At 49.9% G+C, this 23,355-nt stretch overlaps 1 protein-coding gene across 2 annotated transcripts in view; it reads right to left on the bottom strand.

The window, feature by feature from the left end:
* LOC115128104 (E3 ubiquitin-protein ligase RING2-like) overlaps positions 1–23,108 on the bottom strand; it is a 42,223-nt gene extending 19,115 nt beyond the window's left edge. Inside the window, exons 1-5 of one of the 2 annotated variants that reach the window (XM_065013854.1) lie at positions 23,054–23,108; positions 19,645–19,740; positions 18,379–18,384; positions 11,779–11,939; positions 10,356–10,571 (exon numbers count right to left, since the gene is read on the bottom strand). In XM_065013854.1, coding sequence (XP_064869926.1) covers positions 10,356–10,571; positions 11,779–11,939; positions 18,379–18,384; positions 19,645–19,731 — 470 coding nt within the window. In that variant the 5' untranslated portion in view covers positions 19,732–19,740; positions 23,054–23,108. Of the gene's footprint in view, positions 1–10,355; positions 10,572–11,778; positions 11,980–18,378; positions 18,385–19,644; positions 19,741–23,053 lie in introns of those variants that run through there. The other variant, XM_065013853.1, reaches the window with a different exon arrangement.
* Between the last annotated feature and the right edge of the window lie 247 nt (positions 23,109–23,355).

Below are 23,355 nucleotides of genomic sequence, written 5' to 3'. Positions count from 1 at the left end.
CACTCAGTTTCTGTTGGCGAGGAGACACTCAGTTTCTGTTGGCGAGTCAGTTTCTGTTGGCGAGGAGACACTCAGTTTCTGTTGGCGAGAGACACTCAGTTTCTGTTGGCGAGGAGACACTCAGTTTCTGTTGGCGAGAGACACTCAGTTTCTGTTGGCGAGGAGACACTCAGTTTCTGTTGGCGAGGAGACACTCAGTTTCTGTTGGCGAGGAGACACTCAGTTTCTGTTGGCGAGGAGACACTCAGTTTCTGTTGGCGAGGAGACACTCAGTTTCTGTTGGCGAGGAGACACTCAGTTTCTGTTGGCGAGGAGACACTCAGTTTCTGTTGGCGAGGAGACACTCAGTTTCTGTTGGCGAGGAGACACTCAGTTTCTGTTGGCGAGGAGACACTCAGTTTCTGTTGGCGAGGAGACACTCAGTTTCTGTTGGCGAGGAGACACTCAGTTTCTGTTGGCGAGGAGACACTCAGTTTCTGTTGGCGAGGAGACACTCAGTTTCTGTTGGGCGAGACACTCAGTTTCTGCGGCGAGAGACACTCAGTTTCTGTTGGCGAGGAGACACTCAGTTTCTGTTGGCGAGGAGACACTCAGTTTCTGTTGGCGAGGAGACACTCAGTTTCTGTTGGCGAGAGACACTCAGTTTCTGTTGGCGAGGGAGACACTCAGTTTCTGTTGGCGAGGAGACACTCAGTTTCTGTTGGCGAGAGACACTCAGTTTCTGTTGGCGAGGAGACACTCAGTTTCTGTTGGCGAGGAGACACTCAGTTTCTGTTGGCGAGGAGACACTCAGTTTCTGTTGGCGAGAGACACTCAGTTTCTGTTGGCGAGGAGACACTCAGTTTCTGTTGGCGAGGAGACACTCAGTTTCTGTTGGCGAGGAGACACTCAGTTTCTGTTGGCGAGGAGACACTCAGTTTCTGTTGGCGAGGAGACACTCAGTTTCTGTTGGCGAGGAGACACTCAGTTTCTGTTGGCGAGGAGACACTCAGTTTCTGTTGGCGAGGAGACACTCAGTTTCTGTTGGCGAGGAGACACTCAGTTTCTGTTGGCGAGGAGACACTCAGTTTCTGTTGGCGAGGAGACACTCAGTTTCTGTTGGCGAGGAGACACTCAGTTTCTGTTGGCGAGGAGACACTCAGTTTCTGTTGGCGAGGAGACACTCAGTTTCTGTTGGCGAGGAGACACTCAGTTTCTGTTGGCGAGGAGACACTCAGTTTCTGTTGGCGAGGAGACACTCAGTTTCTGTTGGCGAGGAGACACTCAGTTTCTGTTGGCGAGAGACACTCAGTTTCTGTTGGCGAGGAGACACTCAGTTTCTGTTGGCGAGGAGACACTCAGTTTCTGTTGGCGAGGAGACACTCAGTTTCTGTTGGCGAGGAGACACTCAGTTTCTGTTGGCGAGGAGACACTCAGTTTCTGTTGGCGAGGAGACACTCAGTTTCTGTTGGCGAGGAGACACTCAGTTTCTGTTGGCGAGAGACACTCAGTTTCTGTTGGCGAGAGACACTCAGTTTCTGTTGGCGAGGAGACACTCAGTTTCTGTTGGCGAGGAGACACTCAGTTTCTGTTGGCGAGGAGACACTCAGTTTCTGTTGGCGAGGAGACACTCAGTTTCTGTTGGCGAGGAGACACTCAGTTTCTGTTGGCGAGAGACACTCAGTTTCTGTTGGCGAGGAGACACTCAGTTTCTGTTGGCGAGGAGACACTCAGTTTCTGTTGGCGAGGAGACACTCAGTTTCTGTTGGCGAGGAGACACTCAGTTTCTGTTGGCGAGGAGACACTCAGTTTCTGTTGGCGAGGAGACACTCAGTTTCTGTTGGCGAGGAGACACTCAGTTTCTGTTGGCGAGGAGACACTCAGTTTCTGTTGGCGAGAACACTCAGTTTCTGTTGGCGAGGAGACACTCAGTTTCTGTTGGCGAGGAGACACTCAGTTTCTGTTGGCGAGGAGACACTCAGTTTCTGTTGGCGAGGAGACACTCAGTTTCTGTTGGCGAGGAGACACTCAGTTTCTGTTGGCGAGAGACACTCAGTTTCTGTTGGCGAGAGACACTCAGTTTCTGTTGGCGAGAGACACTCAGTTTCTGTTGGCGAGAGACACTCAGTTTCTGTTGGCGAGGAGACACTCAGTTTCTGTTGGCGAGGAGACACTCAGTTTCTGTTGGCGAGGAGACACTCAGTTTCTGTTGGCGAGGAGACACTCAGTTTCTGTTGGCGAGAGACACTCAGTTTCTGTTGGCGAGGAGACACTCAGTTTCTGTTGGCGAGAGACACTCAGTTTCTGTTGGCGAGGAGACACTCAGTTTCTGTTGGCGAGGAGACACTCAGTTTCTGTTGGCGAGGAGACACTCAGTTTCTGTTGGCGAGGAGACACTCAGTTTCTGTTGGCGAGGAGACACTCAGTTTCTGTTGGCGGAGACACTCAGTTTCTGTTGGCGAGAGACACTCAGTTTCTGTTGGCGAGGAGACACTCAGTTTCTGTTGGCGAGGAGACACTCAGTTTCTGTTGGCGAGGAGACACTCAGTTTCTGTTGGCGAGAGACACTCAGTTTCTGTTGGCGAGGAGACACTCAGTTTCTGTTGGCGAGGAGACACTCAGTTTCTGTTGGCGAGGAGACACTCAGTTTCTGTTGGCGAGGAGACACTCAGTTTCTGTTGGCGAGGAGACACTCAGTTTCTGTTGGCGAGGAGACACTCAGTTTCTGTTGGCGAGGAGGTTGGCGAGACACTCAGTTTCTGTTGGCGAGGAGACACTCAGTTTCTGTTGGCGAGGAGACACTCAGTTTCTGTTGGCGAGAGACACTCAGTTTCTGTTGGCGAGGAGACACTCAGTTTCTGTTGGCGAGGAGACACTCAGTTTCTGTTGGCGAGGAGACACTCAGTTTCTGTTGGCGAGGAGACACTCAGTTTCTGTTGGCGAGGAGACACTCAGTTTCTGTGGCGAGGAGACACTCAGTTTCTGTTGGCGAGGAGACACTCAGTTTCTGTTGGCGAGGAGACACTCAGTTTCTGTTGGCGAGAGACACTCAGTTTCTGTTGGCGAGGAGACACTCAGTTTCTGTTGGCGAGGAGACACTCAGTTTCTGTTGGCGAGGAGACACTCAGTTTCTGTTGGCGAGGAGACACTCAGTTTCTGTTGGCGAGGAGACACTCAGTTTCTGTTGGCGAGGAGACACTCAGTTTCTGTTGGCGAGGAGACACTCAGTTTCTGTTGGCGAGGAGACACTCAGTTTCTGTTGGCGAGGAGACACTCAGTTTCTGTTGGCGAGGAGACACTCAGTTTCTGTTGGCGAGGAGACACTCAGTTTCTGTTGGCGAGGAGACACTCAGTTTCTGTTGGCGAGAGACACTCAGTTTCTGTTGGCGAGGAGACACTCAGTTTCTGTTGGCGAGAGACACTCAGTTTCTGTTGGCGAGGAGACACTCAGTTTCTGTTGGCGAGAGACACTCAGTTTCTGTTGGCGAGAGACACTCAGTTTCTGTTGGCGAGGAGACACTCAGTTTCTGTTGGCGAGGAGACACTCAGTTTCTGTTGGCGAGGAGACACTCAGTTTCTGTTGGCGAGGAGACACTCAGTTTCTGTTGGCGAGAGACACTCAGTTTCTGTTGGCGAGGAGACACTCAGTTTCTGTTGGCGAGAGACACTCAGTTTCTGTTGGCGAGGAGACACTCAGTTTCTGTTGGCGAGGAGACACTCAGTTTCTGTTGGCGAGGAGACACTCAGTTTCTGTTGGCGTTTTCTGTTGGCGAGGAGACACTCAGTTTCTGTTGGCGAGGAGACACTCAGTTTCTGTTGGCGAGGAGACACTCAGTTTCTGTTGGCGAGGAGACACTCAGTTTCTGTTGGCGAGGAGACACTCAGTTTCTGTTGGCGAGGAGACACTCAGTTTCTGTTGGCGAGGAGACACTCAGTTTCTGTTGGCGACACTCAGTTTCTGTTGGCGAGGAGACACTCAGTTTCTGTTGGCGAGGAGACTCACTCAGTTTCTCAGTTTCTGTTGGCGAGGAGACACTCAGTTTCTGTTGGCGAGGAGACACTCAGTTTCTGTTGGCGAGGAGACACTCAGTTTCTGTTGGCGAGGAGACACTCAGTTTCTGTTGGCGAGGAGACACTCAGTTTCTGTTGGCGAGGAGACACTCAGTTTCTGTTGGCGAGGAGACACTCAGTTTCTGTTGGCGAGAGACACTCAGTTTCTGTTGGCGAGGAGACACTCAGTTTCTGTTGGCGAGGAGACACTCAGTTTCTGTTGGCGAGAGACACTCAGTTTCTGTTGGCGAGGAGACACTCAGTTTCTGTTGGCGAGAGACACTCAGTTTCTGTTGGCGACACTCAGTTTCTGTTGGCGAGGAGACACTCAGTTTCTGTTGGCGAGGAGACACTCAGTTTCTGTTGGCGAGGAGACACTCAGTTTCTGTTGGCGAGGAGACACTCAGTTTCTGTTGGCGAGGAGACACTCAGTTTCTGTTGGCGAGGAGACACTCAGTTTCTGTTGGCGAGGAGACACTCAGTTTCTGTTGGCGAGGAGACACTCAGTTTCTGTTGGCAGTTTCTGTTGGCGAGGAGACACTCAGTTTCTGTTGGCGAGGAGACACTCAGTTTCTGTTGGCGAGGAGACACTCAGTTTCTGTTGGCGAGGAGACACTCAGTTTCTGTTGGCGAGAGACACTCAGTTTCTGTTGGCGAGGAGACACTCAGTTTCTGTTGGCGAGAGACACTCAGTTTCTGTTGGCGAGGAGACACTCAGTTTCTGTTGGCGAGGAGACACTCAGTTTCTGTTGGCGAGAGACACTCAGTTTCTGTTGGCGAGGCGAGACACTCAGTTTCTGTTGGCGAGAGACACTCAGTTTCTGTTGGCGAGGAGACACTCAGTTTCTGTTGGCGGCGGAGACACTCAGTTTCTGTTGGCGAGAGACACTCAGTTTCTGTTGGCGAGGAGACACTCAGTTTCTGTTGGCGAGAGACACTCAGTTTCTGTTGGCGACACTCAGTTTCTGTTGGCGAGGAGACACTCAGTTTCTGTTGGCGAGGAGACACTCAGTTTCTGTTGGCGAGGAGACACTCAGTTTCTGTTGGCGAGAGACACTCAGTTTCTGTTGGCGAGAGACACTCAGTTTCTGTTGGCGAGAGACACTCAGTTTCTGTTGGCGAGACTGTTGGCGACACTCAGTTTCTGTTGGCGAGGAGACACTCAGTTTCTGTTGGCGAGGAGACACTCAGTTTCTGTTGGCGAGGAGACACTCAGTTTCTGTTGGCGAGAGACACTCAGTTTCTGTTGGCGAGAGACACTCTGTTGGCGAGGAGACACTGTTGGCGAGTTTCTGTTGGCGAGGAGACACTCAGTTTCTGTTGGCGAGGAGACACTCAGTTTTCTGTTGGCGAGAGACACTCAGTTTCTGTTGGCGACACTCAGTTTCTGTTGGCGAGGAGACACTCAGTTTCTGTTGGCGAGGAGACACTCAGTTTCTGTTGGCGAGGAGACACTCAGTTTCTGTTGGCGAGAGACACTCAGTTTCTGTTGGCGAGAGACACTCAGTTTCTGTTGGCGAGGAGACACTCAGTTTCTGTTGGCGAGGAGACACTCAGTTTCTGTTGGCGAGGAGACACTCAGTTTCTGTTGGCGAGAGACACTCAGTTTCTGTTGGCGAGGAGACACTCAGTTTCTGTTGGCGAGGAGACACTCAGTTTCTGTTGGCGAGGTTGGCGAGAGACACTCAGTTTCTGTTGGCGAGAGACACTCAGTTTCTGTTGGCGAGGAGACACTCAGTTTCTGTTGGCGAGGAGACACTCAGTTTCTGTTGGCGAGGAGACACTCAGTTTCTGTTGGCGAGAGACACTCAGTTTCTGTTGGCGAGGAGACACTCAGTTTCTGTTGGCGAGGAGACACTCAGTTTCTGTTGGCGAGGAGACACTCAGTTTCTGTTGGCGAGGAGACACTCAGTTTCTGTTGGCGAGGAGACACTCAGTTTCTGTTGGCGAGGAGACACTCAGTTTCTGTTGGCGAGGAGACACTCAGTTTCTGTTGGCGAGGAGACACTCAGTTTCTGTTGGCGAGGAGACACTCAGTTTCTGTTGGCGAGAGACACTCAGTTTCTGTTGGCGAGGAGACACTCAGTTTCTGTTGGCGAGGAGACACTCAGTTTCTGTTGGCGAGAGACACTCAGTTTCTGTTGGCGAGGAGACACTCAGTTTCTGTTGGCGAGAGACACTCAGTTTCTGTTGGCGAGGAGACACTCAGTTTCTGTTGGCGAGGAGACACTCAGTTTCTGTTGGCGAGAGACACTCAGTTTCTGTTGGCGAGGAGACACTCAGTTTCTGTTGGCGAGACACTCAGACACTCAGTTTCTGTTGGCGAGGAGACACTCAGTTTCTGTTGGCGAGGAGACACTCAGTTTCTGTTGGCGAGGAGACACTCAGTTTCTGTTGGCGAGGAGACACTCAGTTTCTGTTGGCGAGGAGACACTCAGTTTCTGTTGGCGAGGAGACACTCAGTTTCTGTTGGCGAGGAGACACTCAGTTTCTGTTGGCGAGAGACACTCAGTTTCTGTTGGCGAGGAGACACTCAGTTTCTGTTGGCTGAGGAGACACTCAGTTTCTGTTGGCGAGGAGACACTCAGTTTCTGTTGGCGAGAGACACTCAGTTTCTGTTGGCGAGGAGACACTCAGTTTCTGTTGGCGAGGAGACACTCAGTTTCTGTTGGGCGAGGAGACACTCAGTTTCTGTTGGCGAGGAGACACTCAGTTTCTGTTGGCGAGGACACTCAGTTTCTGTTGGAGAGACACTCAGTTTCTTTCTGTTGGCGAGGAGACACTCAGTTTCTGTTGGCGAGTTTTTCTGTTGGCGAGGAGACACTCAGTTTCTGTTGGCGAGAGACACTTTCTGTTGGCGAGTTTCTGTTGGCGAGAGACACTCAGTTTCTGTTGGCGAGGAGACACTCAGTTTCTGTTGGCGAGGAGACACTCAGTTTCTGTTGGCGAGAGACACTCAGTTTCTGTTGGCGAGGAGACACTCAGTTTCTGTTGGCGAGAGACACTCAGTTTCTGTTGGCGAGGAGACACTCAGTTTCTGTTGGCGAGGAGACACTCAGTTTCTGTTGGCGAGGAGACACTCAGTTTCTGTTGGCGAGGAGACACTCAGTTTCTGTTGGCGAGAGACACTCAGTTTCTGTTGGCGAGGAGACACTCAGTTTCTGTTGGCGAGGAGACACTCAGTTTCTGTTGGCGAGGAGACACTCAGTTTCTGTTGGCGAGGAGACACTCAGTTTCTGTTGGCGAGTTTTCTGTTGGCGAGGAGACACTCAGTTTCTGTTGGCGAGGAGACACTCAGTTTCTGTTGGCGAGGAGACACTCAGTTTCTGTTGGCGAGGAGACACTCAGTTTCTGTTGGCGAGGAGACACTCAGTTTCTGTTGGCGAGGAGACACTCAGTTTCTGTTGGCGAGGAGACACTCAGTTTCTGTTGGCGAGGAGACACTCAGTTTCTGTTGGCGAGGAGACACTCAGTTTCTGTTGGCGAGAGACACTCAGTTTCTGTTGGCGAGGAGACACTCAGTTTCTGTTGGCGAGGAGACACTCAGTTTCTGTTGGCGAGGAGACACTCAGTTTCTGTTGGCGAGGAGACACTCAGTTTCTGTTGGCGAGTCAGTTCTGTTGGCGAGGAGACACTCAGTTTCTGTTGGACACTCAGTTTCTGTTGGAGAGACACTCAGTTTCTGTTGGCGAGGAGACACTCAGTTTCTGTTGGCGAGAGACACTCAGTTTCTGTTGGCGAGGAGACACTCAGTTTCTGTTGGCGAGGAGACACTCAGTTTCTGTTGGCGAGGAGACACTCAGTTTCTGTTGGCGAGAGACACTCAGTTTCTGTTGGCGAGAGACACTCAGTTTCTGTTGGCGAGGAGACACTCAGTTTCTGTTGGCGAGGAGACACTCAGTTTCTGTTGGCGAGGAGACACTCAGTTTCTGTTGGCGAGGAGACACTCAGTTTCTGTTGGCGAGGAGACACTCAGTTTCTGTTGGCGAGGAGACACTCAGTTTCTGTTGGCGAGGAGACACTCAGTTTCTGTTGGCGAGGAGACACTCAGTTTCTGTTGGCGAGGAGACACTCAGTTTCTGTTGGCGAGAGACACTCAGTTTCTGTTGGCGAGAGACACTCAGTTTCTGTTGGCGAGGAGACACTCAGTTTCTGTTGGCGAGGAGACACTCAGTTTCTGTTGGCGAGGAGACACTCAGTTTCTGTTGGCGAGGAGACACTCAGTTTCTGTTGGCGAGTTTCTGTTGGCGAGTTTCTGAGACACTCAGTTTCTGTTGGCGAGAGACACTCAGTTTCTGTTGGCGAGAGAGACACTCAGTTTCTGTTGGCGAGGAGACACTCAGTTTCTGTTGGCGAGAGACACTCAGTTTCTGTTGGCGAGGAGACACTCAGTTTCTGTTGGCGAGAGACACTCAGTTTCTGTTGGCGAGAGACACTCAGTTTCTGTTGGCGAGAGACACTCAGTTTCTGTTGGCGAGGAGACACTCAGTTTCTGTTGGCGAGAGACACTCAGACACTCAGTTTCTGTTGGCGAGGAGACACTCAGTTTCTGTTGGCGAGGAGACACTCAGTTTCTGTTGGCGAGAGACACTCAGTTTCTGTTGGCGAGGAGACACTCAGTTTCTGTTGGCGAGAGACACTCAGTTTCTGTTGGCGAGAGACACTCAGTTTCTGTTGGCGAGGAGACACTCAGTTTCTGGCGAGGAGACACTCAGTTTCTGTTGGCGAGGAGACACTCAGTTTCTGTTGGCGAGGAGACACTCAGTTTCTGTTGGCGAGGAGACACTCAGTTTCTGTTGGCGAGGAGACACTCAGTTTCTGTTGGCGAGGAGACACTCAGTCTGTTGGCGAGGAGACACTCAGTTTCTGTTGGCGAGGAGACACTCAGTTTCTGTTGGCGAGAGACACTCAGTTTCTGTTGGCGAGGAGACACTCAGTTTCTGTTGGCGAGGAGACACTCAGTTTCTGTTGGCGAGAGACACTGTTGGCGTTTCTGTTGGCGAGGAGACACTCAGTTTCTGTTGGCGAGGAGACACTCAGTTTCTGTTGGCGAGGAGACACTCAGTTTCTGTTGGCGAGAGACACTCAGTTTCTGTTGGCGAGAGACACTCAGTTTCTGTTGGCGAGGAGACACTCAGTTTCTGTTGGCGAGGAGACACTCAGTTTCTGTTGGCGAGGACACTCAGTTTCTGTTGGCGAGGAGACACTCAGTTTCTGTTGGCGAGGAGACACTCAGTTTCTGTTGGCGAGGAGACACTCAGTTTCTGTTGGCGAGGAGACACTCAGTTTCTGTTGGCGAGAGACACTCAGTTTCTGTTGGCGAGGAGACACTCAGTTTCTGTTGGCGAGGTTTCTGTTGGCGAGACACACTCAGTTTCTGTTGGCGAGGAGACACTCAGTTTCTGTTGGCGAGGAGACACTCAGTTTCTGTTGGCGAGGAGACACTCAGTTTCTGTTGGCGAGGAGACACTCAGTTTCTGTTGGCGAGGAGACACTCAGTTTCTGTTGGCGAGGAGACACTCAGTTTCTGTTGGCGAGGAGACACTCAGTTTCTGTTGGCGAGGAGACACTCAGTTTCTGTTGGCGAGGAGACACTCAGTTTCTGTTGGCGAGGAGACACTCAGTTTCTGTTGGCGAGAGACACTCAGTTTCTGTTTCTGGCGAGGAGACACTCAGTTTCTGTTGGCGAGGAGACACTCAGTTTCTGTTGGCGAGAGACACTCAGTTTCTGTTGGCGAGGAGACACTCAGTTTCTGTTGGCGAGGAGACACTCAGTTTCTGTTGGCGAGGAGACACTCAGTTTCTGTTGGCGAGAGACACTCAGTTTCTGTTGGCGAGGAGACACTCAGTTTCTGTTGGCGAGGAGACACTCAGTTTCTGTTGGCGAGGAGACACTCAGTTTCTGTTGGCGAGGAGACACTCAGTTTCTGTTGGCGAGGAGACACTCAGTTTCTGTTGGCGAGGAGACACTCATAGTTTGTTGGTGAGGAGACATCTGTTGGTGAGGAGACACTCATAGTTTCTGTTGGCGAGGAGACACTCATAGTTTCTGTTGGCGAGGAGACACTCATAGTTTCTGTTGGCGAGGAGACACTCATAGTTTCTGTTGGCGAGGAGACACTCATAGTTTCTGTTGGCGAGGAGACACTCATAGTTTCTGTTGGCGAGGAGACACTCATAGTTTCTGTTGGCGAGGAGACACTCATAGTTTCTGTTGGCGAGGAGACACCGAAATGGGAAATAGTGAGGAGCAGGACAGTCATGGCCTGTATCTTGAGGCTCTCCTCGATGCTGTGGGACAGGGGTTAAAGGTCAGGGTATAGTACCTGTTCATGGCTTGTATCTTGAGGCCCTCCTCGATGCTGTGGGACAGGGCCTGCTGGTTGTTGTGTTTGGAGATGCGGGCCAGAACCCTCTCCTGGTGGGCCTCGTACTCATCTCTGCTGGGGTAGATCTTACTGATGAGGGCATCAAAGTTAGGGTCCGGCCGCAGGGACCGCTTAGACACCAGCTTCTTCCTGCACGTAGGGCATTCCTTGTTGCTAGGGGGAACAGACAGAGATAGACCGAGCGAGTCCTTTTTCAGTTGTTCTTTACCAGGCAGGTCAATAAAGAACTCATTCTTATTTACAATGAGAGCCTGACCCCCTTGTTATACAGGACATCAACCCTGTGGTGGTGGTGGTGGTGATGATGTCCTGTGTAACAAAAGATATCTGCCGTCAATCAGGACTTTGATAAATACAACAAAAAGAACCACAGAGTGATCAGTGTCTGAGACCAAACGAATAGATTAGTGTCAACAGTGGCATGTCGTGTTGCTTTTCTGCTCAAACTGAGGAGCATCATGTGAACATGGTTTAAGCTACATAACAAATCTTTATCATAACCTTTACCCTGATCTGAATGATGATGCAGCCAGCACAAGACTAGTTAGAGGTAGTTAGGTTACTTTAGGGTAGGGTAAGCTAGGATCCTTTAGGGTAGGTGGGTTACTTTAGGTCAGGCTAGGCTAGGTTACTTTAGGGTAGGTTACTTTAGGGTAGGTTAGGGTAGGCTACTTTAGGGTAGGTTACTTTAGGGTAGGTCAGGGTAGGGGTACATACCCTGATCGGAGGGTGGTGATGATGGGTAGGTATGGTTACTTTAGGGTAGGTCAGGGTAGGGGCGCATACCCTGATCGGAGGGTGGTGATGATGGGTAGGTGTGGTTACTTTAGGGTGGGTGTGGTTACTTTAGGGTGGGTGTGGTTACTTTAGGGTAGGTGTGGTTACTTTAGGGTAGGTTACTTTAGGGTAGGTGAGGGTAGGGGTACATACCCTGATCGGAGGGCGGTGATGATGGGTAGGTGTGGTTACTTTAGGGTGGGTGTGGTTACTTTAGGGTAGGTTACTTTAGGGTAGGTGAGGGTAGGGGTACATACCCTGATCGGAGGGCGGTGATGATGGGTAGGTATGGTTACTTTAGGGTAGGTGTGGTTACTTTAGGGTAGGTTACTTTAGGGTAGGTGAGGGTAGGGGTACATACCCTGATCGGAGGGCGGTGATGATGGGTAGGTATGGTTACGTTAGGGTAGGTGAGGGTAGGGGTACATACCCTGATCGGAAGGCGGTGATGATGGGTAGGTGTGGTTACTTTAGGGTAGGTTACTTTAGGGTAGGTGAGGGTAGGGGTACATACCCTGATCGGAGGGCGGTGATGATGGGTAGGTGTGGTTACTTTAGGGTAGGTGAGGGTAGGGGTACATACCCTGATCGGAGGGCGGTGATGATGCAGTCGGCACAGAATCGGTGCAGACATTCCTTGGTTGTCATGGTGTTCTTCAGCATGTCCAGACAGATGGGACACATCAGCTCACTGTGGAGGCTCCTGGGAGACACGGCTATCTCCAGCCCATCTGTGATGGCCTCCTACAGGGAACAAACAGACCATGACAGATGGGACACATCAGCTCACTGTGGAGGCTCCTGGGAGACACGGCTATCTCCAGCCCATCTGTGATGGCCTCCTGTACGGGGGGGGGGGGACACACACACACAGAGGAAAACATATACCCAACTCTGGTCCTATATATTGTATACCCTATATAGCCTCCTGCACAGGGGGAGGGGTATTCAGACCCCTTGACTTTTTGTTACTTCAGTCTTATTCTAAAATGGATTTAATTGTTTTCCCCCCTCAATCTACACACAATACCTCATATTGACAAAGCAAAAACAAAAAAATGAAATATCACATAAATATTCAGACCCTTTACTCAGTACTTTGTTGAAGCACCTCTGGCAGCGATTACAGCCTCTACTCTTCTTGGGTTTGACGCTACAAGCTTGGCACACCTGTATTTGGGGAGTTTCCCACATTCTTCTCTGCAGATCCTCTCAAGCTCTGCCAGGTTGGATGGGGAGGGTTTCTGCACAGGTATTTTCAGCTCTCTCCAAGTCCAGGCTCTGGCTGGGCCACTCAAAGACATTCAGAGACTTGTCCCGAAGCCACTCCTGCGTTATCTTGGCTGTGTGCTTTGGGTCGTTGTCCTGTTGGAAGGTGAACCTTCACCCCAATCTGAGGTCCTGAGCGCTCTGGAGCAGGTTTTCATCAAGGATCTCTCTGTACTTTGCTCCATTCATCTTTCCCTTGATCCTGACTAGTCTCCCAGTCCCTGCCGCTGAAAAACATCCCCACAGCATGATGCTGCCACCACCATGCTTCACTGTAGGGATGGTGCCAGGTTTCCTCCAGATCATGGTCAGAGTCTTTTAGGTGCCTTTTGGCAAACTCCATGTGGGCTGTCATGTGCATTTTACTGAGGTGTGGTTTCCATCTGACCACTCTACCATAAAGGCCTGATTGGTGGAGTGCTGCAGAGATTGCAGAACCTTCCAGAAGAACAACCATCTCCACAGAGGAACTCTGGAGCTCTTTCAGAGTGACCAACGGGTTCTTGGTCACCTCCCAGACCTTGTCCCCTGATAGCTCAGTTTGGCCAGGACGGCAGCTCTAGGAAGCATCTTGGAGCCAAACTTCTTCCATTTCAGAATGATGGAGGCCACTGTGTTCTTGGGGACCTTCAATGCTGCAGAATGATGGAGGCCACTGTGTTCTTGGGGACCTTCAATACTGCAGAATGATGGAGGCCACTGTGTTCTTGGGGACCTTCAATGCTGCAGAATAATGGAGGCCACTGTGTTCTTGGGGACCTTCAATGCTGCAGAATGATGGAGGCCACTGTGTTCTTGGGGACCTTCAATGCTGCAGAATGATGGAGACCACTGTGTTCTTGGGGACCTTCAATGCTGCAGACATTTATTGGTACCCTTCCCCAGATCTGTGCCTCGACACAATCCTGTCTCGGAGCTCTAAGGACAATTCCTTCCACCTCATGGCTTGGTTTCTGCTCTGACATGTACTGTCAACTGTGGGACCTTATATAGACAGGTGTGTGCCTTTCCAAATCATGTCCAATCAATTGAATTTACCACAGGTGGACTCCAATCAAGTTGTAGAAACATCTCAAGGATGATCAATGGAAACAGGATGCACCTGAGCTCAATTTCGAGTCTCATAGCAAAGGGTCTGAATCTGTCTTTTTATTCTACAAAAAATGTAAAAACTATTTGTCGTTATGTGGTATTACGTGTAGATGGATTAAATCAACATTTCCCTCATCCATTTTAGAGTAAGGCTGTAATGTAACAAAATGTGGAAAAAGTCAAGGGGTCTGAATACTTTCCGAAGGCATGGTATGTCGGAAGACACACACCACCACAAAAGGAAACTAGGGAATAGAGATTCACCAAGGGTAACAAATTTCTTCTTTTTACATTTTTAGATTCATACAGCGCCTCATCATCCACCTAAAGAAACCACTGGGTTTATTACACTAAAAAGCCGATTCACACAGAAGTTCATGTTGGAAACAGTGAATATGACGCATTTGAGGAGTCTCGGTTAACGTAATGTCTTCAGAAGTCCGTTTTACAAAGGAATCCATGAGGAACCTTCCTGTAATATCTGAACTGATTGGCTAGCCTATGCCGTGATCAATACCGTATATTATAAACTGGGTGGTTCGAGCCCTGAATGCTGATTGGCTGAAAGCAATGGTATTTGAGACAGTATACCACGGGTATGACAAAATACTACGTTAGTAACCAGTTTATAACAGCAATAAGGCACCTCAAGGGTTTGTTGTATATAGCCAATATACCACGGCTAAGGGCTGTATCCAGGCACTCCGCGTTGTGTCGTGGTTTAGCACAGCCCTTAGCCGTGGTATATTGGCCATATCCCACACCCCCTCAGACCTTATAACTTAAACAGAGCAGCTCCCCTCCTCACAGAAGTCCTCCACCTGCCAATCCAAGGCCATTACTGTGCTTCCACTGTGGATGTGGTACCTTTATCTGCGTTACCATTTCTCCTGACGGAAAAGGGCTGCCAAACTATCGCCGAAAGTCAGAGGCGGCACACTCTACGGCACCAGGCGGCCCCGCCTCCTCTCTACGGCACCAGGCGGCCCCGCCTCCTCTCTACGGCACCAGGCGGCCCCGCCTCCTCTCTACGGCACCAGGCGGCCCCGCCTCCTCTCTACGGCACCAGGCGGCCCCGCCTCCTCTCTACGGCACCAGGCGGCCCCGCCTCCTCTCTACGGCACCAGGCGGCCCCGCCTCCTCTCTACGGCACCAGGCGGCCCCGCCTCCTCTCTACGGCACCAGGCGGCCCCGCCTCCTCTCTACGGCACCAGGCGGCCCCGCCTCCTCTCTACGGCACCAGGCGGCCCCGCCTCCTCTCTACGGCACCAGGCGGCCCCGCCTCCTCTCTACGGAACCAGGCGGCCCCGCCTCCTCTCTACGGAACCAGGCGGCCCCGCCTCCTCTCTACGGAACCAGGCGGCCCCGCCTCCTCTCTACGGAACCAGGCGGCTCCGCCTCCTCTCTACGGAACCAGGCGGCTCCGCCTCCTCTCTACGGAACCAGGCGGCTCCGCCTCCTCTCTACGGAACCAGACGGCTCCGCCTCCTCTCTACGGAACCAGGCGGCTCCGCCTCCTCTCTACGGAACCAGACGGCTCCGCCTCCTCTCTACGGAACCAGACGGCTCCGCCTCCTCTCTACGGAACCAGACGGCTCCGCCTCCTCTCTACGGTAGCAGGCGGCTCCGCCTCCTCTCTACGGTAGCAGGCGGGTGAACTAGGGCTAAGTCTAATGCAGCTAGTGATGGGGTTCGGTGTCTGCAGCCATGTCAGGACATATAGACGAACCCTGATCTGTGAAACACGAAAATCTACGTAATAACACTTTAAATCTAAAAACAACCCTACCTGAGGAGTCCTCTGTAGCTCAGAGACAGAGAGGTGTTACAGTAAATGTACTCCCCTACCCGAGGAGTCCTCTGTAGCTCAGAGACAGAGAGGTGTTACAGTAAATGTGCTCCCCTACCTGCGGAGTCCTCTGTAGCTCAGAGACAGAGAGGTGTTACAGTAAATGTGCTCCCCTACCTGAGGAGTCCTCTGTAGCTCAGAGACAGAGAGGTGTTACAGTAAATGTGCTCCCCTACCTGCGGAGTCCTCTGTAGCTCAGAGACAGAGAGGTGTTACAGTAAATGTGCTCCCCTACCTGAGGAGTCCTCTGTAGCTCAGAGACAGAGAGGTGTTACAGTAAATGTGCTCCCCTACCTGAGGAGTCCTCTGTAGCTCAGAGACAGAGAGGTGTTACAGTAAATGTACTCCCCTACCTGCAGAGTCCTCTGTAGCTCAGAGACAGAGGTGTTACAGTAAATGTGCTCCCCTACCTGCGGAGTCCTCTGTAGCTCAGAGACAGAGAGGTGTTACAGTAAATGTGCTCCCCTACCTGCACAGGTAGTATCACATTTTCATTTCATTTCATTACAGTACAACGGTTTGATTTGTTTGATCGTAGCTAGCTACATAGCTAGCTACATAGCCGTCTTTGTATCAAAGATAATTGTGTAGTCTAGAGCGATTTTCTAGGTTAGCTAGCCAGCTATTGTCGTTCTTTTAACGCAACGTAACGTAATCAACACTGCTAGCTAGCCAGCTAGCCCCCGAATAGCAGCACTGTCGAAACTATCACACCCAACGGAACGACTTGATTAGTGTAGTGTCAGCAACGCAGCCACTGCCAGCTAGCCTACAAAGTCAACAACGCAGCCACTGCCAGCTAGCCTACTTCAGCAGTACTGTATCATTTTAATCATTTTAGTCAATAAGATTCTTGCTACGTAAGCTTAACTTTCTGAACATTCGAGACGTGTAGTCCACTTGTCATTCCAATCTCCTTTGCATTAGCGTAGCCTCTTCTGTAGCCTGTCAACTATGTGTCTGTCTATCCCTGTTCTCTCCTCTCTGCACAGACCATACAAACGCTCCACACCGCGTGGCCGCGTCCTAATCTGGTGGTCCCAGCGCGCACGACCCACGTGGAGTTCCAGGTCTCCGGTAGCCTCTAGAACTGACGATCTGCGGCCAACAAGGCAGAGTTCATCTCAGCCTATGCCTCCCTCCAGTCCCTCGACTTCTTGGCACTGACGGAAACATGGATCACCACAGATAACACTGCTACTCCTACTGCTCTCTCTTCGTCCGCCCACGTGTTCTCGCACACCCCGAGAGCTTCTGGTCAGCGGGGTGGTGGCACCGGGATCCTCATCTCTCCCAAGTGGTCATTCTCTCTTTCTCCCCTTACCCATCTGTCTATCGCCTCCTTTGAATTCCATGCTGTCACAGTTACCAGCCCTTTCAAGCTTAACATCCTTATCATTTATCGCCCTCCAGGTTCCCTCGGAGAGTTCATCAATGAGCTTGATGCCTTGATAAGCTCCTTTCCTGAGGACGGCTCACCTCTCACAGTTCTGGGCGACTTTAACCTCCCCACGTCTACCTTTGACTCATTCCTCTCTGCCTCCTTCTTTCCACTCCTCTCCTCTTTTGACCTCTCCCTCTCACCTTCCCCCTACTCACAAGGCAGGCAATACGCTCGACCTCATCTTTACTAGATGCTGTTCTTCCACTAACCTCATTGCAACTCCCCTCCAAGTCTCCGACCACTACCTTGTATCCTTTTCCCTCTCGCTCTCATCCAACACTTCCCACACTGCCCCTACTCGGATGGTATCGCGCCGTCCCAACCTTCGCTCTCTCTCCCCCGCTACTCTCTCCTCTTCCATCCTATCATCTCTTCCCTCTGCTCAAACCTTCTCTAACCTATCTCCTGATTCTGCCTCCTCAACCCTCCTCTCCTCCCTTTCTGCATCCTTTGACTCTCTATGTCCCCTATCCTCCAGGCCGGCTCGGTCCTCCCCTCCCGCTCCGTGGCTCGACGACTCATTGCGAGCTCACAGAACAGGGCTCCGGGCAGCCGAGCGGAAATGGAGGAAAACTGCGCCTCCCTGCGGACCTGGCATCCTTTCACTCCCTCCTCTCTACATTTTCCTCTTCTGTCTCTGCTGCTAAAGCCACTTTCTACCACTCTAAATTCCAAGCATCTGCCTCTAACCCTAGGAAGCTCTTTGCCACCTTCTCCTCCCTCCTGAATCCTCCTCTCCCCCCCTCCTCCTCCCTCTCTGCAGATGACTTCGTCAACCATTTTGAAAAGAAGGTCGACGACATCCGATCCTCGTTTGCTAAGTCAAACGACACCGCTGGTTCTGCTCACACTGCCCTACCCTGTGCTCTGACCTCTTTCTCCCCTCTCTCTCCAGATGAAATCTTGCGTCTTGTGACGGCCGGCCGCCCAACAACCTGCCCGCTTGACCCTATCCCCTCCTCTCTTCTCCAGACCATTTCCGGAGACCTTCTCCCTTACCTCACCTCGCTCATCAACTCATCCCTGACCGCTGGCTACGTCCCTTCCGTCTTCAAGAGAGCGAGAGTTGCACCCCTTCTGAAAAAACCTACACTCGATCCCTCCGATGTCAACAACTACAGACCAGTATCCCTTCTTTCTTTTCTCTCCAAAACTCTTGAACGTGCCGTCCTTGGCCAGCTCTCCCGCTATCTCTCTCAGAATGACCTTCTTGATCCAAATCAGTCAGGTTTCAAGACTAGTCATTCAACTGAGACTGAGCACTGCTAAAGCTAACTCTCTCTCCTCTGCTCTCATCCTTCTAGACCTATCGGCTGCCTTCGATACTGTGAACCATCAGATCCTCCTCTCCACCCTCTCCGAGTTGGGCATCTCCGGCGCGGCCCACGCTTGGATTGCGTCCTACCTGACAGGTCGCTCCTACCAGGTGGCGTGGCGAGAATCTGTCTCCTCACCACGTGCTCTCACCACTGGTGTCCCCCAGGGCTCTGTTCTAGGCCCTCTCCTATTCTCGCTATACACCAAGTCACTTGGCTCTGTCATAACCTCACATGGTCTCTCCTATCATTGCTATGCAGACGACACACAATTAATCTTCTCCTTTCCCCCTTCTGACGACCAGGTGGCGAATCGCATCTCTGCATGTCTGGCAGACATATCAGTGTGGATGACGGATCATCACCTCAAGCTGAACCTCGGCAAGACGGAGCTGCTCTTCCTCCTGGGGAAGGACTGCCCGTTCCATGATCTCGCCATCACGGTTGACAACTCCATTGTGTCCTCCTCCCAGAGCGCTAAGAACCTTGGCGTGATCCTGGACAACACCCTGTCGTTCTCAAATAACATCAAGGCGGTGGCCCGTTCCTGTAGGTTCATGCTCTACAACATCCGCAGAGTACGACCCTGCCTCACACAGGAAGCGGCGCAGGTCCTAATCCAGGCACTTGTCATCTCCCGTCTGGATTACTGCAACTCGCTGTTGGCTGGGCTCCCTGCCTGTGCCATTAAACCCCTACAGCTCATCCAGAACGCCGCAGCCCGACTGGTGTTCAACCTTCCCAAGTTCTCTCACGTCACCCCGCTCCTCCGCTCTCTCCACTGGCTTCCAGTTGAAGCTCGCATCCGCTACAAGACCATGGTGCTTGCCTACGGAGCTGTGAGGGGAACGGCACCTCAGTACCTCCAGGCTCTGATCAGGCCCTACACCCAAACAAGGGCACTGCGTTCATCCACCTCTGGCCTGCTCGCCTCCCTACCACTGAGGAAGTACAGTTCCCGCTCAGCCCAGTCAAAACTGTTCGCTGCTCTGGCCCCCCAATGGTGGAACAAACTCCCTCACGACGCCAGGACAGCGGAGTCAATCACCACCTTCCGGAGACACCTGAAACCCCACCTCTTTAAGGAATACCTAGGATAGGATAAAGTAATCCTTCTCACCCCCTTAAAAGATTTAGATGCACTATTGTAAAGTGGCAGTTCCACTGGATGTCATAAGGTGAACGCACCAATTTGTAAGTCGCTCTGGATAAGAGCGTCTGCTAAATGACTTAAATGTAATGTAAATGCAGAGTCCTCTGTAGCTCAGAGACAGAGAGGTGTTACAGTAAATGTGCTCCCCTACCTGCGGAGTCCTCTGTAGCTCAGAGACAAAGAGGTGTTACAGTAATTGTGCTCCCCTACCTGCAGAGTCCTCTGTAGCTCAGAGACAGAGAGGTGTTACAGTAAATGTGCTCCCCTACCTGTGGAGTCCTCTGTAGCTCAGACAGAGAGGTGTTACAGTAATTGTGCTCCCCTACCTGTGGGGTCCTCTGTAGCTCATACAGACTGAGTTCCCATGTCTTACTGAGGGGTTGCACCCCATTCGTCTGCACTGTCTGTGTCATACTCCCAACCTGGAATAAAAAAAAACATTAGCATCATTAAAATGGACCAAACACACAGGCACACAGTTGACTGTTGTTCAGCACCAGAAAAATACAGATTTGATGTCCCATTGGCTGAAAGCCATGGTATATCAGACCGTATACCACGGGTATGATAAAACATGTTCTTTACTGTTCTAGTTACGTTAGTAACCAGTTTACAACAGCAATAAGGCACCTCAGGGGTTTGTGGTACAGTTAAAGTCGGAAGTTTACATACATTTAGATTGGAGTCATTAAAACTTGTTTTTCAACCACTCCACAAATTTCTTGTTAACAAACTATAGTTTTGCCAAGTCGGTTAGGACATCTACTTTGTGCATGACACAAGTCATTTTTCCAACAACTGTTTACAGACAGATTATTTCACTTATAATTCACTGTATCACAATTCCAGTGGGTCAGAAGTTTACATACACTAAGTTGACTGTGCCTTTAAACAGCTTGGAAAATTACAGAAAATGATGTCATGGCTTTAGAAGCATCTGAAAGGCTAATTGACATAATTTAGGTCAATTGGAGGTGTACCTGTGGATGTATTTCAAGGCCTACCTTCAAACTCAGTGCCTCTTTGATTGACATCATGGGAAAATCAAAAGAAATCAGCCAAGACCCCAGAAAAATAATTGTAGACCTCCATAAGTCTGGTTCATCCTTGGGAGCAATTTCCAAACGCCTGAAGGTACCACGTTCATCTATACAAACAATAGTACGCAAGTATAAACACCATGGGACCACGCAGCTGTCTCCTAGAGATGAATTTACGTTGGTGCGAAAAGTGCAAATCAATCCCAGAACATCAGCAAAGGGCCTTGTGAAGATGCTGGAATCCCAGCCGTGAAGCACGGGGGTGGCAGCATCATGTTGTGGGGGTGCTTTGCTGCAGGAGGGACTGGTGCACTTCACAAAATAGATGATATCATGAGGATGGAAAATTATGTGAATATATTGAAGCAACATCTCAAGACATCAGTCAGGAAGTTAAAGCTTGGTCACAAATGGGTCTTCCAAATGGACAATGACCCCAAGCATACTTCCAAAGTTGTTGCAAAATGGCTTAAGGACAACAAAGTCAAGGTATTGGAGTGACCATCACAAAGCCATGACCTCAATCCTGTAGAAAATTTGTGGGCAGAACTGAAAAAGCGTGTGCGAGCAAGGAGGTCTACAAATCTGACTCAGTTACACCAGCTCTGTCAAGAGGATTGGGACAAAATTCACCCAACTTATTGTGGGAAGCTTGTGGAAGGCTACCCGAAACGTTTGACCCAAGTTAAACATTTTAAAGGCAATGCTACCAAATACTAATTGAGTGCATGTACATTTCTAACCCACTGGGAATGTGATGAAAGAAATATAAGCAGAAATCATTCTCTCTACCATTATTCTGACATTTCACATTCTTAAAATAAAGTGGTGATCCTAACTGACCTAAGACAGGGTTTTTTACTAGGATTAAATGTCAGGAATTGTGAAAAACTGAGTTTAAATGTATTTGGCTAAGGTGTATGTAAACTTCTGACCTCAACTGTATATGGCCAAAAACAGAGAAGCAAGATAGGTAGATAAATCCAATAGCTTGCTAGGTAGATTTGTTATTTTACCAGATAAGTTGACTGAGGACACATTGTCAGCAATGACCTGGGCGGTAGTTACAGAGAAGATGAAGGGGATGAATGAGCCAATTGGAAGCTGGGGAAGATTAGGTGGCCATGATAGTATGAGGGCCAGATTGGGAATTTAGCCAGGACACCAGGGTTAACATCCCTACTCTTACGATAAGTGGCATGGGATCTTTTAGTGACCACAGAGTCAGGTCAGCCGTTTAACATAACATCCAAGAGACAGAACCCTACACAGGGCAATGTCCCCAATCACTGCCCTGGGGCATTTGGATCAATGGCCCGCCAACATCAATGACCCGCCAACACCACTTCCAGCAGCATCTGGTCTCCCATCCTGGGACTGACCAGGACCAACCCTGTTTACCTTCAGAGGCAGGGTGGTATGCTGTCATTGTGATCATTACACAGGTGCACCTTGTACTGGAGACAATAAAATGTGCAGTTGTCACAACACATTGCCACAGATGTCTCAAATTTTGAGGGAAATGGGCAATTGGCATGCTGACTGCAGGAATGTCCACCAGAGCTGTCACCAGATAATTGAATGTTTATTTCTCTGGCATAAGCCGCATCCACGTCATTTTAAAGAATTTGTCAGTCCTCCAACCGGCCTCACAACCGCAGACCAGGTGTAACCACGCCAGCCCAGGACCTCCACTTCCTGTTTCTTCACCTGAGGGATTGTCTGAGACCAGCCACCCTGACAGCTGATGAATCTGAGGAGTATTTATGTCTGTAATAACACCATTTTGAGGGGGAAAACTAATTCTGATTGGCTGGGCCTGGCTCCCAAGTTGGTGGGCATATGCCCTCCCAGGCCCATCAATGGCTGTGTCCTTCCCCAGTCATGTGAAATCCATAGATTAGGGCATTTATTTATTTATTTCACTTGACTGATTTCCTTATATGAAATATAAAACTCTAGAAAATCTCTGAAATTGTTGCGTTTATATTTTTGTTCAGTATAGATAGCTAGGTAGATAAATGAATACTGTAGCTACATCATCAATGAACAACTGGACAACAAAAAAGAACCTCAACATGGTAATAGTTGTCAAATCAATCTGGTGGTTTGACAGGTAACTACCGTGGGGTTAATGTCCTGCCTCTAAAGCACATGAATTAACTAGTTACCCTGAATAACGTTACATTCACACCAATGAATACTGAACACTGTGTTGGGAGGAAACTGTCGAATTGTATTTTATATTTCCAGTTTCATGTCCCAGACATTGAAACAACACCACATTAACATTAGTTTAACACAGTATTAACAGAGCTTCTTTGTGTAGGATCCCGGCTGCGTGCTACAGATGTGCAAATACTGAATCGCCTGGATAAAATCTGATTTAGCCTTTTACATGCTCAATTGTAATCGTATTTAGAAATAATGGTGTATGTGCATCAATATAAAACCGCTTTATATGCATATCATTCTGCAATGTCACTAGAAAAAGACAGGCTAGCTAGCTAGCTAGCTAGCTAACGTTAGAGATGTGACGAAGCCTCACGACCAATCAACGATGCACTAAAATAGACGAAGATATATGTTCTTCAATGTACATTTAGACGGTCAACCCTTGTCTTATCGTTACTGTGTGAGTCTAGATGAAAAACAATCAAATATATGACCAAAGCGTGTTTGTTTATGTACTTACGTGTTGTGGATACAGACGAACCAGACGAGTATTCTGCCAGCAGCACAAACACTGACGTCACCCTGTATGGTAATGAGGGATTCGTTCAAAATAAAAGCCCGCGTTTAAAAAAAAACATAAATGTGATGAACTAATTCAAAAAATACATTACATTTTAATCAATGTCCATTTTTATTGTGCTTGTAAGCAAATGCAAGAAAGACTTTATGGAAACAATTACAAATATGCTTCTAAAAACATTTTTTTAAATACAATGTCCAGAATGTTCACAACATGAGACTGCAGAGAAAAAAACGTACCGG

Source organism: Oncorhynchus nerka, linkage group LG9b, assembly GCF_034236695.1.
Source record: "Oncorhynchus nerka isolate Pitt River linkage group LG9b, Oner_Uvic_2.0, whole genome shotgun sequence".
NCBI classification, from domain to species: domain Eukaryota; kingdom Metazoa; phylum Chordata; class Actinopteri; order Salmoniformes; family Salmonidae; genus Oncorhynchus; species Oncorhynchus nerka.
The sequence above is the reverse complement of the archived record's forward strand: the minus strand, read 5'-3'. Positions and strand labels throughout refer to the sequence as shown.